This window comes from Cyprinodon tularosa, unplaced genomic scaffold (genome assembly GCF_016077235.1).
Source record: "Cyprinodon tularosa strain WSP-4 unplaced genomic scaffold, ASM1607723v1 ctg21, whole genome shotgun sequence".
Classification (NCBI taxonomy): domain Eukaryota; kingdom Metazoa; phylum Chordata; class Actinopteri; order Cyprinodontiformes; family Cyprinodontidae; genus Cyprinodon; species Cyprinodon tularosa.
Window position 1 is genome coordinate 1,006,194 of NW_024038778.1, and position 15,721 is coordinate 1,021,914.

General features: G+C 37.7%; 1 protein-coding gene across 2 annotated transcripts in view; it reads left to right on the forward strand.

The window, feature by feature from the left end:
- The window catches only part of LOC119783647 (protein sidekick-1-like), a 433,545-nt gene that overhangs the window by 220,606 nt on the left and 197,218 nt on the right, over positions 1 to 15,721 (forward strand). For both annotated transcript variants that reach the window (XM_038285267.1, XM_038285266.1), the window contains exon 5: positions 3,341 to 3,474. In XM_038285267.1, the coding sequence (XP_038141195.1) occupies positions 3,341 to 3,474 (134 nt within the window). The remainder of the gene's footprint in view (positions 1 to 3,340; positions 3,475 to 15,721) is intronic.

The following is a 15,721-nucleotide window of genomic DNA, read 5'->3' on the forward strand; positions in this document are numbered from 1 at the left end:
GTCATGTTTTAAGCTGGACATAGAGACACTAACACAGCTAATTAAGCCATGGATGCTGCTAATCAATTTAGCTCCATTCCATATTGTTTTGCTAAATAACAGGCTATGGCAAAACCATTCTGAGTTATTTTTCTGATACTGAAAAGATGTAGTCTAAGCTTTCCAATAATGTCATGTTTTTAAAACAAGAATTAGAGAAGGCCATCTGAATGTTGGCACTCTGCACTCTGCAGAGCAGTAAGGAGAAAACTAGCCTGAAGAATCTTTAAAATCACTCTTGAAGACATTTGGGTGTTTGTAAGATTTTAATTTCTCCTCTTATTTACCCGAAGAAGTCTCACATGTTAATCATTTTTGATTTAGTTATAATTTAATATGGTAACAAAATTAGCAGACTTGGGGAAGAAAATGAAAATGCAGTTTGGATTTTCTATTGTTAATTCTATGAATGAGCCAAACAAAATTCAGCTTTAACTTTGAAATGAAAAAGTATTTCTGCTAATGCATTTCTAATGTGCAAATTTGACATCTCAAAATTAATTTAGAAAAACTTTGTGTTGGGATATGTTTTGGAGATTAAATGTTAAAAATAAGTTTCCTAATCATTTTATTAAGTAACAGGATGAGCAGTCGTAAAGAGGAAAATGCAGTTTAGATTATCTTTTATTCTATTTTATTGCCCTTAAATGAAAACCCATTTCTGTTAATACATTTTAATTTTCAAAGTGACTTTGCTGGAAGATCTTTTGAAAATGAAACATCTTTTTTTTCATCTTTTAAATTAATTTATGTATTTAGCAAATAAAAAAATCCAGTTTAGATTTTTTTTTTTTTCGAAGTCAAAATCTACTTCCATACGATTGGGCTATAAGACCAGCAACAAGTCTGCGAACTTGAAATGTGTCTGTATTTTTAGTTAGATATCATTGTTTTTCCATCATATACATCATGTTTTATGTCAAAAACTCATTTTTCGTTTTACATAATGTTAAGATGATGTGATGTGGGGTGACAGGAAATGAGCCGTAAATACTGAAAATCCCTCAAACAGTCAAACATCTAACAGCAAAAGTTAACAGTGGAGAGAGTTTTCTCAGACCCAAGTAAGCATCTGGTAGAAAACTTCTATTGTAACAATCAATCTTCCTCAGTCTTTAAACTTAATGCAGAATCATGCCTTAGTGAGCTGGGATTATAACGAGAGAGGTTAGGGATCAGACCACTACTTCACATTCACAGTTTGCTAATGACCTGAAGGCAGTTGGGACCACAACCACCCAGACACGGTAATTGATGGAAGACTTTTAGCCCCTCTGTAAGTTTGCTAGTGAACATCTAAATAAAACAAGAAAGGTTTGGAAGAAAGTGCGGCTTCCAAAATCAAACTTTTGGCACTAGCTAGACCAGGTGCACTCTGAGGAAATATAAAAAAACTTAGATTTACACAGACTTTATTGTCATCTTGTTTACACAGAGTGTATACAAAACAAAATTATGATGCATACAGCTTTTCAACAGTGAATGAGCAGCCTAGAACAGTGAAATGAACATTACCGTTTATAAAATGCAGCAGTGATCAGAATGTAAGCAGTGAAGGAGAAAAGAAACACAGTTTAAAAATATTGGTGCAAAAGGCATTGATATGGAAGGTTCAGTGCATTGCAAATAAATTGATAAATATGGTGCAAAATGCAGTATGGTGCAAGCTGAGCACTTCTCGATAAATCCTTCTGTTATGGACAGAGGTGGTAATATGATTTATTTGCTTTCTTGATGCACAAATTGATCATCAAATTGATAATCTTCAGAAACAAATAAAAAGGGCCAAGTACCAAATACATGATATGACCCATTTTTTCATCAGCTGGACTTCTGAATATATATTTTAAACATGACAATGGTTTAAAACACATTATTAAGAAAAGAAAGCCATGATGTCTCCAGACTGCAAGCTTACAGAAAATCTTTGGAGGAGGCTTAAGCAGCAACTAAGAAACCAGTAGTGGAGCAAGGTTTTAGAAAGTTTCTGTACAATGAAAGTGCCCTAAAATCCCTCCTTAGATGAGTACAAACCTTGACAACTACTGTTGATCGCGACACATCTTACTGATGTTACTGCCAGCAGGACAGTCTCTGCCAATTTCTCCATCACATTTAGAAAATAAACTACTGTTTTTATTTTGGTCCTTTCCTCCCTGCCTCAGCTGAAGATGAACTACAACAGAAATAAGTGATGTGTTTCCTTTTTTTGTGAGTAAAAGAAAACCTAAAACTACCTGGACATAAAATCTTCCCTCATGGATCTTTTTGGAGCCAACTTGCTTTTCCCATATTGAGCTTTAGATCAAACTACTAAACAATGCTAAATTAAATTTGTACCCAGATGTACAAGGAAATAAAATGTCTGTGCCAGCACTTTAACAAAAAACAAAGTATAATTCAAACTGCATTAGCCCAGTGATTCATTATATCAAAGGTAGGCAGCCTACAGAGTATTTCTTAAATAGTTTTAAAGTGTGAGTGTACAACATCCTGCGTGCAGCAGAGAGCACAGACACGGACGGAGCATATGAGTATAAAAGACAGACATCTCAATTTAATATGGCTTTATTCTCCCTCTGGTCATATTGATTTTATTTCAACGAGGCTCTCAGTCAGAATTTTGAAGCAGAATGCCAGCCAGCTATATGCTCAAAACACAAGTAACATCAGTAAAAAACATCCCGCCATTCTTGCCTGCCTGCTGGCATTTGTTGTCAGACAGACTGGTTCAAATACAAGAAAATCTAAGTGCTAAGAATATAAATGTTTGCCCTTGTGGAATCGCCTGGTTACCGCCCTCTCGCAGTATCTCTCACTCCAAAGTTCCTCTTTGCATCATGCTCACACATTGCATGTATGTTGTTTTGTATGTTTTTAGCTATTGTGTGTGTCTGTATTGTCGCAAACCTCATGCTTCTGGCTTATTGATCTCTGCTTGTACATGGGGAAATGAGGATGGATCAATATAAAAAAGGAAGATACACAGAAAAACAAGAATAAATGGCCAAAGGGATCCAACATTACACAAAATGAGCCAAATATCAATCTGAGACAGCAGGAAAAATTCATTTAAGCTCTGAATCCTCATTCTGGTTCTGATGCTTGGGTTCAATGTTTCCTTCCCCCACTTATGAATTCTGAATCATCTTGGAAGCAAACACTCACTCTTGACAGAGTCTTAGTTTGAGCGTTGTTCTTGTCAAAGACTGAGTGGTGTTGGAAAGAGGCATGTGTTTTATATGGTATATTTTTTTTTCAAACCCATGTTGACTGTGTGTTTTTCATTTATACCCTGCAGAGCAATCACTTTGGACAATCACCTAGTTGTCCTGGCAACCACCGCGGCAGATGCAGGACGTTACCATGTAGAGGCAGTGAACGAGATGACAGGAGAGAATGTGACGAGCCCTGCTGTCTACCTGAGCATCTCAGGTAGAGAAAAAGATTCTTTATGGGGTTGGAGGATTGGATGTGAAATCAAACAGGGCTTGTTATGTGAACAGCATGTGAAGCATCAGACTGCAATCCAACCAGGCAGGAGTCATGCTTCTATCCTGGGTTAGCAGGACCAGTCAAATGGGAGTGACATCATAGGGGACCGCCGTGGTATAGTTCACCTGATTTTCTAAATTATCCTTATCCTAAATATTTGACATTTCTGGCTCAAAATTATGTAGATATTTGCCCTTGAACCAAATAATTGTGTTAAGATGAGGATAAATGTTCTGTATGATTTTTATCTGAAGTAAATTAAAAAAAAAACACTGACACAGAAGCACACACGTTGACTCATTTGCCTTTTCTCTGCCTTTCTTTACCATATAATTATGGTAAATCTCTTATGAGGACAAAATTAAAAAAATTCTCTTGCCTCAATTGGTGTTCTCTCTAATAGAGACCAGAATTGGTTGTTTAGAGATGACTTTGTTTACTTTTTTAGTGTAATGTCCTCAGCTGACTTCTTCTGTTATTTATGGCTATATAAATAAAACAGAGTTTGATTAAGGCATTCAATAAATGCCTGAATTGTTGATGATATTGAAAAAATTAGGATGGAGCTTTATAAATTAAACATAGTACAGCTCTCGTGATGAAGTTTCATCAAGTAGAAGAAATTTTTAAATAAGCAAGAAATATTCACCATTGATTGCTTGTTTCCAAAAGTATGTGGTATATTTTGATCAGTAGTTGTGTTTTTTTTTTTGTTTTTTTTTTGTTTTTTTATCTATACAACGTGTCAGAAACAAATACATTTACTATCTGTCCTCTTTAGGGAAAAATAAGATTCCCTGTGAAGCTTCTGACGCAGCTTTTTAATTTCTCAATTTAAAAAAGACCACAGGCAGCTTTACAGCACATCTGCATTGTTAAGATCTGTTGCTGCTAGACTTTGCAGCTTGTTCCTAATGAAATCCTTCTGGAAGTCTCCATGGGTATGTATGCCAACATCAGGACCCCATGCCTGTTGATTATGACACCAAAGAGAGTGGTCCCAACTTATCGTGGGGACCCACTGAGTTTTCTCCCAAAGCTGGGAGGCAGCAGTTCTAGCTTTATACACACAGACCAGTTCAGCTCCATCAGCTTCATATGAAACTATTACTGCAACCTATGTCCTTTATTTTGCATTGGCTGAACCACTGCTGAAAACCTGCTTCAGAGAAACTACAATGATCACAAATTAGCAAAAAACTGCACATCCAGATCCTGATTAGATGAGCTGCACAGTATTTGGACTGACACATAGCCTTTTGTTTATTATTAGAGACTTCACTCAAAGGAATTGCAAAGTATAAAAGGTTAAAAATTCAGCCTGAGTATATATCTCTTGCCTTTATCACGTTCTCTCGTCCAATGAATTACTACATATTCTGAATGCTTCTCACTATATCTTCTCTCCTTGGGGGCCAGCGGATTGACTCTACTGTCTAGCAGTCCTTCAGCTGAAGTGCTCACTATGTTTAAAGGAGAGTGAGAGGAAGGGAGGGAGTTTTCTGTCCCTTGTGGCTGCGTAGTGTTTTAATTAGATTCTCTTTACAGGGTTGTATCCTTTGGCATCCTTGTCTACAAACATACACATTGGAAACACAATCACATAAATATAGGCACGGTACCTTGTTACAGCTGTCAGATTAAAGTGTTCCCCTGGGCATTTTTAGGGAATGTTAAGGGTATAGTTAGGATTCACTGATCAGTCTCTGGCCATAAACATCTGCACGTCTGTGTGTCTACGGCTCTTTTACTTTATAAGTGTGTGTTTTCTACAATAAACATTTCTCTTGTAAATATAACATGTCGCGTACGGCAGGTTTGATTTATTAGTATCTATAAAGAAATAGATGAGGAAGAGATGTAATAAAAACTGGGCAACAAACCGATGAGTTAAAGTGATGTTTAAAAGGAAGGATGATACAGAGAGTTGCATCAGTTAACAAACAAATTACACATAGATTCATTACATTTTTAGAAGTTCTTTATACAAATTGATGGTATCATATTTTCATACAACATACGTACAAGAAGTTATGCCCTTTTGAATTGTATTTTTTTTGTATCAGTACATATTAAAGATGATCTAATCTTTAAGTAGTTTCAGAATAGAAAAACACTGAACAGCTCCCACATCAGCACTTTAATCCACTGAGGATTACTAAGTGGAGAAGCTATGTATGAAAAAGTAAGTACAGCCTGGCTGCTTCGCTTGGAGTTTAAAGTAGCAGCTAGATTCTGCTAATTATATTTGCTAAATTGATGGATCATCTGCAAGAAGGACAAGCAGGAGTTTGAGAGCAGTGTTTTAGAGCATTGGTGTGTGGTAACACGATGCCATGATGGAAATCCATCAGTGATGTCCTAGAAATGTACTCATCGCTGCCTCTCATTGTGAAAAAATACACAACTTTTAACATTTGACCTTGAGAAATTGTGCAAATACAATAACATTTATATACTGTGATATGCAGATTTACTCTTCTTACAGTTATGTAAGAGAGTAAGTATGCTGGACTCATTAAAGTAAACTGACAGACACAAGCCAAAGTTAAGTGAAGAAATGCCTGCCAAACGAGATTTAATTAAAGAGTTGGGCAGTTCGCCTGGTTCAGCGAGAAAGGAAAATACAAATTAAATCATTCAAATCACTAACAGTTTTTCCCTCTTCTTCCTTCTCTTTTTTAATTCCTCTCAGTCATATCTCTTCCCTGTGGTTCCTTTTTTTCCCCGTCTTCACTCTGTTAGGCTGCTCTTGTAAGATCTGAATGCAGTAAGATGTAGAAATATTGTTCTTTCTTTTTTAGAAATTCTTCAGAATTAATGAGGTATTTATTTTCTATTCTTCCCATCCTGCTGTTATGCAGACGTTTCTATCAACGGACAAGAGGATAAGAGTAACAGCACTAATAGAGACAGAAGCAGACAGAATAACTGTTGTGATTTATGGTCAACAAGCTGTTCAGATTTGGACTGTTGTGGATGTTAGCTTGTTTTTTTTGCTCTGGCACAACAACAAATGCTGGCGAAAGAGTCTCATTTTAATGACTTGGACTCCACACTTCAAAGTCTGACATTTTCTTGGCTAATTAAATGGCTGTAAGCACTGATAGAAGATATGATAGAGTCAACTCAGTGATCAACCTACTTGACAGATTCATTATCTGCGTCTTCCTGACCACCATCCTTTAAATGTGTCCTAGTCTGCTAAAAATAAGAGGCACTGTCATCCGTGGTCGAGCTGGAACAGCCACAATTGATAGCAGCTCAAAAGCTTGGTGAGAGGTCACACAGCGTAATCACTGGAAGTACAGCCTGCCTCTAAAATAAACAGCTCCGGCAGCTATTTATCACCATAGACGACATATGGCGTTACAGGCTGGCACTTTTGGTCAGCTGAGAAAATAGTTAGATTTCATCATAAAGACAGGGTTCCTACCATCTGGAGAGTATACAAGTAGAATTTCACCAAAGTATTTCAAGCTCTTCACAGTAAAAGAAAATAAAAAAGTAGAAAAATAGTTTGTATTTTATGACTATATTGCTTTTTATTCTAAAAGTCGTATAATCATCCATCCACTCCAGACCATTCCCCATTTCTCTTTCCTTCCTTCCTACCATCCTGCGTTCCTTCCTTGCTTACTCCCCTCCTTCTACTTCAGTGACTCTGCAGGTTCCACTTATTAAGCATTACCCCATAGGAAGGCAAAAGGACTGAACTTGAGAAAGTATGAAATTTCGAACATGAACTTCGTGTCACAGCGCTGTAAAGACTAAAGTCAACACAGAAAACCACAAACAGAGCCATTCCATGCAGGGAGAGTAAGCCTGCCCTCAAAGTGCTGCTCTTATAGAGGAGTTATATAGTGCAGTACTCGATTTAGTGTGCCTCTGTGTGTTTGCATGACAGAAACTAATGGCCTCAGGGTTTTTCTTTTGACACAATATAAGGACCCCTGCTGCAATTAATTGAGCTTCATGGATACCTGCAGTAACATCTCCTTCTCTTCCTCTCTGTCACATACCCACGCACTCAACCACAGACACATGTGGACCTGTCAATTATAAAAGTCAGTCATTCTTCCTGTTGCCGTGGAAGACAACATGTGTGTCCGGCTGTTCCTTTCACAGCGGTGTTGGTCATTGTAGATTTTTGAATCAGACCATTAGAGCAGTATAACATCCCCACAGAGGGCCCTCTCTGTGGGTGGACTCAAACATTAAAGCATGTACACAGGAGAACATTCACATCTAGGACGTATAGGCCCAGAAACACTCAGTATAACTGAGCATTATCTATACAGGTGCTGGTCATAAAATTAGAATATCATGAAAAAGTAGATTGATTTCAGTAATTCCATTTAAAAAGTGAAACTTGTATATTATATTCATACATTACATACAAACTCATATATTTCAGATGTTTATTTTGTTTAATTTTGATGATTACAAATGACAACAAATGAAAATCTCAAATTCATCATATCAGAAAATTAGAATATTACTGAAGACCAATAAAAACAAAGGATTTATAGAAATGTTGGCCAACTGAAAAGTATGAACATGAAAAGTATGAGCATGTACAGCACTCAGTATTTAGTTGGGCCTCCTTTGGCCTGTATTACTGCAGCAATGCGGCGTGGCATGGAGTCGATCAGTCTGTGGCACTGCTCAGGTGTTATGATAGCCCAGGTTGCTCTAATAGTGGCTTTTAGCTCTTCTGAATTGTTGGGTCTGGTGTATTGCATCTTCTTCTTCACAATACCCCATAGATTTTCTATGGGGTTAAGGTCAGGAGAGTTTGCTGGCCAATTAAGAACAGGGATACCATGGTCCTTCAACCAGGTACTGGTAGCTTTGGCACTGTGTGCAGGTGCCAAGTCCTGTTGGAAAATGAAATCTGCATCTCCAAAAAGTTGGTCAGCTGCAGGAAGCATGAAGTGCTCTAAAACTTCCTGGTATGTGGCTGCGTTGACCCTGGACCTCAGAAAACACAATGGACCAACACCAGCAGATGACATGGCACCCCAAACCATCACTGACTGTGGAAACTTTACACTGGACTTCAAGCAACGTGGATGAAGTGCCTCTCTTCTTTTCCTCCAGACTCTGGGACCTTGATTTCCAAAGGAAATGCAAAATTTACTTTCATCAGAGAACATGACTTTGGACCACTCACCAGCAGTCCAGTCCTGTTTCTCTTTAGCCCAGGCAAGACGCTTCTGACGCTGTCTGTGGTTCAAGAGTGGCTTGACACAAGGAATGCGACAGCAGAAACCCATGTCTTTCATACGTCTGTGTGTGGTGGTTCTTGAAGCACTCACTCCAGCTGCAGTCCACTCTTTGTGAATCTCCCCCACATTTTTGAATGGGTTTTGTTTCACAATCCTCTCCAGGGTGCGGTTATCTCTCTTGCTTGTACACTTTTTTCGACCACATCTTTTCCTTCCCTTCACCTCTCTATTAATGTGCTTGGACACTGAGCTCTGTGAACAGCCAGCCTGTTTAGCGATGACCTTTTGTGTCTTGCCCTCCTTGTGCAAGGTGTCGATGGTCGTCTTTTGGACAACTGTCAAGTCAGCAGTCTTCCCCATGATTGTGTAGCCTATAGAACTAGACTGAAAGACCATTTAAAGGCTTTTGCAGGTGGTTTGAGTTAATTAGCTGATTAGAGTGTGGCACCAGGGGCCATCAATTTTGAACCTTTTCACAATATTCTAATTTTCTGATATGATGAATTTGAGATTTTCATTTGTAGTCATTTGTAATCATCAAAATTAAACAAAATAAACATCTGAAATATATGAGTTTGTATGTAATGTATGAATATAATATACAAGTTTCACTTTTTAAATGGAATTACTGAAATCAATCTACTTTTTCATTATATTCAAATTTTATGACCAGCACCTGTATGTCAGTTTACGAAATAGCGTGACTGGACAAAATGAGATGAGAGTTCTGGTGCCCTGGCGTACGGGTGTTTCAATCCCACATGTATAGATTTTGTGTTCATTTTCAGAAGTGAACAGGGTGAGCAGTTTAATCGGGATGAAAATGGAGAAAACTGATTGCAACGGGTGAGATTAGATTGCAGACTTCTTAATACTGTTTGCTAATCTAATCGCCACCAATGAAGTAACTATATCTCAGCTTGTAGCAAAAGAGTTGATAAGTTTTCGTTGTTGTTTTTGTTTGTTTTTTTACAGTTATTTTATTAGTTACTGAACTTCCAAAATAGGTTAACCTTTTCATATTCAGAGATTTCAGTAGTTTTATTATGTTTCACATATTTTATTAATCTGTCACCTATTTACAACTAAGGTCATGTCACAAAACATTTCAAGACCAGCAAAGAAAATACATACTTTTAAAAATATAATCAAATCATTCCGGTTTAATAGTCAGCCACTGTAAATATGTTTAATATTGATCAGAGGTAGATAAGGTATAATAAGGTAAATTCATTATTATCATGCCATCTGGTAACGATTCCATCTATTGAAACCTGAAATGTTTTTTAAAGTATGACATTTAAAAGGCTTGCTTTAGGTACTTTGTGCTTTGTAGATTTGCATAGAAATGTTTTTTCTTAAACAACAGGTTCGGCCAAAGCTCAAAAATGGTAAAAAGCTTTTTCTTCAAGTGTTGAATTCCATAGCGTAACCAAAAAGGACTAAAATACAGGGAAGTGATCAAAAGAGAGTCGGCCAGATGAGCATTCTATGAAAACAGCACACAGAAGGAAGTAAAGTCAAGGACTGGCTGCATAAGTGCATAAATATATGGTGAAATAACCTTACACCCTTCCATTACCTTAATCATTTATTCCATGTGTGTACGGAGAAGGGTGTTGGAATCTGAGCTTGATTACACTGGTCTGGTGATTGGGAGAAGGTCTGTCTGAGTTTGATTACGTCTCCAGTAGGAGCCTCCCCTGGTGTCTGAAATTTCTCCTCATGCCATTTTTCTCAGTTTATCCTCTTTTTTCCTTTCTCCATCAAGCAGGGTTTGTCAGTGTCTGACCCTGAACAGTCAGAGAGTGGCATTTGTCAACAGCATAAGGATAGACTCTGCTGACGCCAGCAATCAAAAACCTCAACATGTCATCATGTCTCAAAGAAGACAGGAAACAGAAGAAGAGACACAGGGCCGGAATTATCAAGATCCAATTTTGCGTGCAGTAATTTGCGCTCGCAAACTGGAATTTTGCGCGAGGGGCTGAACCATGGTTTGCGGGTGATTTAACAAGAGCGATTGTGTAACTGGTGGCAGGTGCAAAGCTGTTGGAGACGCCCTATTTAAATGATGGTTTTGCGCGTTTTGTGGTTTGCGGCAAAGTAGTTTGTAGTTTATACAAACTAGTGCATTAAGAAATTTTAACCTTACAGTGACACCCCCACCCAATCCCAAAAAATAAAATAAAATATATATATATATAAACTTGGGCAACCTTTATTCCCTAAGGTGGTATGTGGCTGAATTTCTACTTCACTGCAGTAAAAAAAAAAAAAAAACAGGTGTTTTGTATTGGCCTGTAGAAAAATGCACATACCAAATGGCTCAGAAGAAGTGATTGTGGATAAGATGACTGCACGCACTTCTGAAAAACGACATTGGGAGATCCCAGATGCAAAAAAGTGCAATGTTGCAAGGAGTTTTGTGATATCTGGTATTGCGTGGGTCCTCCTTGTGGCTGGCTCCTAATCCATTCGGAGTTCCCCCAACAGCTCCAAAATGGCAATGCTGGATAAACGAAATGTTTTGATGATCGTTTCCTCGTTCATTCCAAAAATATTCACACACAGTGAAAAAAATGCGTTCTCTGCGTCTCCTTGCTTCATTTCGATGTCTCCTTCTTGCGACAATAACCGCTGCCATGTGTGCGCAATTACGCATACAGAAAATTTGCACCTTCTTTTGAAACGTGTTAAAAATAGAGTCAGATACCGTTAGCAAAATTGCGTTCAGGTTTGATAAATCACTTTGCGAGTGCTAAATTAATATATTTACATGTTCTCCTCCCACAAGACGCACTTTTGCGTGTAAACGCCCCATATTGCATATTCATTGCAGAAAAAGTACTAAATGGATAAGAGGCGCTATTTAGCACGTTTTAAAGACCAAACCATTTTAGCACGCTGTTGATAGATCAGTTTGTACATTTTTTTGCGTGCGCGGTGAAATAGCTCACGTTTTAATACACGCAAACCTTTGATAGATCCGGCCCACAAAGACATGAGAACATTGTAGAGGTTCAGATAACTTGTATAGCATATATATATATATATAAACTCTTCCTTACTTACCGCAGTGCGGTCTCCCTTTGTTTTTCGTCTAAGCTTGGGCCTCAAACATGGGCTTCCTTGAACTGCTAATACATACAGTATATATATATATATATATATATATATATATATATATATATATATATATATATACATACATACAGACCAAAAGTTTAGACACACCTTGTCATTCAAAGAGTTTTTGTTTTTTTTTCATGACTATGAAAATTGTACATTCACACTGAAGGCATCAAAACTATGAATTAACACATGTGGAATTATATACTTAATGGAAAACTGTGAAACAACAACAAAGTAGGGACCTTTTGGGACCTTTTGCTTTGATTACTGCTTCGCACATTCTTGGCATTCACTTGATGAGCTTCAAGAGGTAGTCGCCTGAAATGGTTTTCACTTCACAGGTGTCCCCTGTCAGGTTTAGTAAGTGGGATTTTTTTACCTTATAAATGGGGTTGGGACTATCAGTTGTGTTGTGCAGAAGTCCGGTGTATGCACAGCTGATAGGCCTACATAATAGACAGTTAGAATTTGTATTATGGCAAGAGAAAAGCAGCTATGTAAAGAAAAAGGAGTGGCCATCATTAAATAAAGAAATAACAGTCAGTCATTATTAAATTTGCAAAAATTTGAAAGTGTACCCCAGTGCAGTCTCAAAAACCATCAAGCACTACAAAGAAACTGGCTCACATGAGGACCGCCCCAGGAAAGGAAGACCAAGAGTCACCTGTGCTGCAGAGGAGGAATTCATCCAAGTCACCAGCCTCAGAAATCACAGTTAACAGCAGCTCAGATTAGAGAGCAGGTCAATGCTACACAGAGTTCTAGCAGCAGATACATCTCTAGAACAACTGTTAAAAAGAGACTGTGTGAATCAGGCCTTCATGATAAAAGAGCTGCTAGGAAACCACTGTTAAGGACAGGCAACAAGTAGAAGAGACTTGCTTGGGCTAAAGAAGACAAGGAATGGACATTAGAGCAGTGAGAAAAGGGGACTCTGAATGCCTGGTTCCCACCGTGAAGCATGGAGGAGGAGGTGTGATGGTGTGGGTGTGCTTTGCTGGTGACACTGTTGGGGATTTATTCAAAATTAAAGGCATACTGAACCAGCATGGCTACCACACCATCTTGCAGCTGCATGCTATTCCATCCGGTTTGTGTTTAGTTAGACCATCCTTTATTCTTCAACAGGACAATGACCCCAAACACACCGACAGGCTTTGTAAGGGTTATTTGAACAAGAAGGAGAGTGATAGGGTGCTGCGGCAGATGACCTGGCCTCCACAATCACCAGACCTGAGATGGACCGCAGAGTGAAGGCAAAAGGGACAACAAGTGCTAAGCATCCCTGGGAACTCCTTCAAGACTGTTGAAAGACCATTTCAGGTGACTACCTCTAGAAGCTTTTCAAGAAAAAAACAAGAGTGTGCAAAACATTAATCAAAGCAAAAGGTGGCTACTTTGAAAAACCTAGAATATAAGACATATTTTCAGTTGTTTCACACTTTTTGTTAAGTATATCATTTCACATGTGTTAATTCATGGTTTTGATGCCTTCAATATGAATCTTCAATTTTCATGGTCATGAAAATAAAGAAAACTCTTTGAATGAGAAAGTGTGTCAAAAATCGTTGTGTGTGAAAAATTTTTTACTCAAGTAAGAGTAACACTACATCATATTTTTACTTAATAGTAAAAAAGTTGATGTCAAAAATACTTAAATAAGAGTTTAAAAAAAGTATTCCACAAAAAGGTTACTCAAACACCGACTTACCTATTGTAACATCTGATATTGAAAACAGTAGATCACTTAATAGGAGAGACAACATGCTAAAAGACAGCAGTTTAATAGATGTTAATTTTCGAGAGTGCTGTATTCGAAAAGCACTTACAGGATGAATCCTGTATTAACTACATAATCTTGTATTTTATTCATTGTACCTTTTGTCCTCATCTTAATCAATATTAAAATTCTTTTGTCCCCACAAAAGCAACAAGAGCACTGCTAATTGTGGCTGGTTAAATTGCTGTTAAAGTCCTGTTTTATAGTTTTATATATAGACTATTTGATTCTTTTATTTTGAGCCCAAAGTCCAGATAGTTAGACTTAATTTTTGTATGTATCATTTTCTTTCCAATTCCTGATGATGTCTTTGAATCATTCAAAATAAAACTGTCTTAGACTTTTGAGTCTGTAATTTGACAAAATACGAATGTATAAAATATGGTGCATCGCTGATGAGGTATAATTTCCTAAACAGCTTCAGAAATCAGCATTTGACATACTTCATTTTGTTCTGCTCATGCAGGTGTTTTGTGCAAGACGACATTGTTCACATCATCTTTTTCACGTACAAATGTGTCTTTAAGTCATTTGTTTCGTTCTGCACTCGTTGCCCCTCCGTGCCAGATGTTTCTTTTCCGCATCACAGACTCTTAAACGTGAATCTGCTCCGGTTATTTCAGTGCACGCGTGTTTCTGCTCTTGTGTCTGAGCATGCGTGTGCCAGTGTGTGTCTTTGCTCCAGGTCCCATCCCAGGTGCTCTGTGGCGCGTCTAATTGGAGGTATTTTAGTCTCTCCAGAGAACGAATGTGTGAGTGTTTGGTGACTTAGAATGTGCTACGTGGGATGCAGGTTTTTATACGTGTGTCTCTTTTGTGGGTGTCTCAGTGGCGCAGACCCCACTACCTGCCATCCCTCAGTTAAAAGCTTAAACGCAGGCTTAGAGAATCACCTGTATCTCTGTGTGCTGCCAGGTTGTTTCCAGTGCTGTGGCTCTCATTATGCGCTCAAGGTGTTTTGCATTTTGCAGCATCATGCCTTAGTAAGCTACCTAACATGGCGGTGTAATGATCCATGCCACAACCAATCAGTCCCCAAGTATTCAGTCTGCAACTTTTTTTTTACTCTGGACAAGGAATTTGTCCTGTGAGATTTTGAAGATATATTCACTGAATCGTAATACTATTTACTGCTCCTAATAAATGACTACCAAAAAAAGGGTACTCTGTTTTAAATTCAAGATAAAATGGTTAATTAATTTCACAGTAAGGCTTAGATTTAGTCTGTTAGACTCCTATCTAATCAAAGGGGGCTTCTCTATGTGGAGAAGGTTACTCAGTTCTAATTGGCAGAAACAGCGTTAATTAAGATAATGTAGACCTCATTAGATTTAATGTAAATGCAAACTCCATGTGTTAAGTGGCAAGAGCTTGGAGTTTATCATTTGATGTTGAATACATGAAGTGAAACATCGAGCAGCAGATTAGTTGCTGCTATTTCAGTTTGAGCTCCCCTAGAAGAGCAAATGCATTCATACATAGTTCAACTTTTGGTTTATCATACTTTTTGAACCATGCTGTATTTACTCTTTTTGTTGAGTTGCATTAATGATTGATAAATTAGGGCTAACAAAAACAAACCAGCCTTACAAATACAACAACTTACTTCTTGTCAAAGCAGCTGTGGATGAAGCACCTCGCATCAGCACAGATTATAAAAACAGATGAGTCAATTAGATAATTAAATTAAATTATTAAACCTGTCTATTTAAAGAACACTTCACCTGTAATGCCAACTAGCTGAACTGATTTCAAAGTGAATCATCTGATTGGCTTTTGGCTCTCTAATCTATAATGACATTTGATAATTTAAATGTTTGTTTAGCTGTTGATGTGCCTGTGCAAATTCTCAGTCATCAAGTCATGATGCATACAATATGTATTTTAACATAATGAACACTAAATTGATAAATTCTGATAAACATTTGTCATTTCAGTAGATGCTCATACAGTACATGTAATCTGAATAATTTAAAATAAAATAAATTCCTTTTCCCACCTGTGTAGGATTCTGGCTTATGCGTGATATCTAAACTCGCCA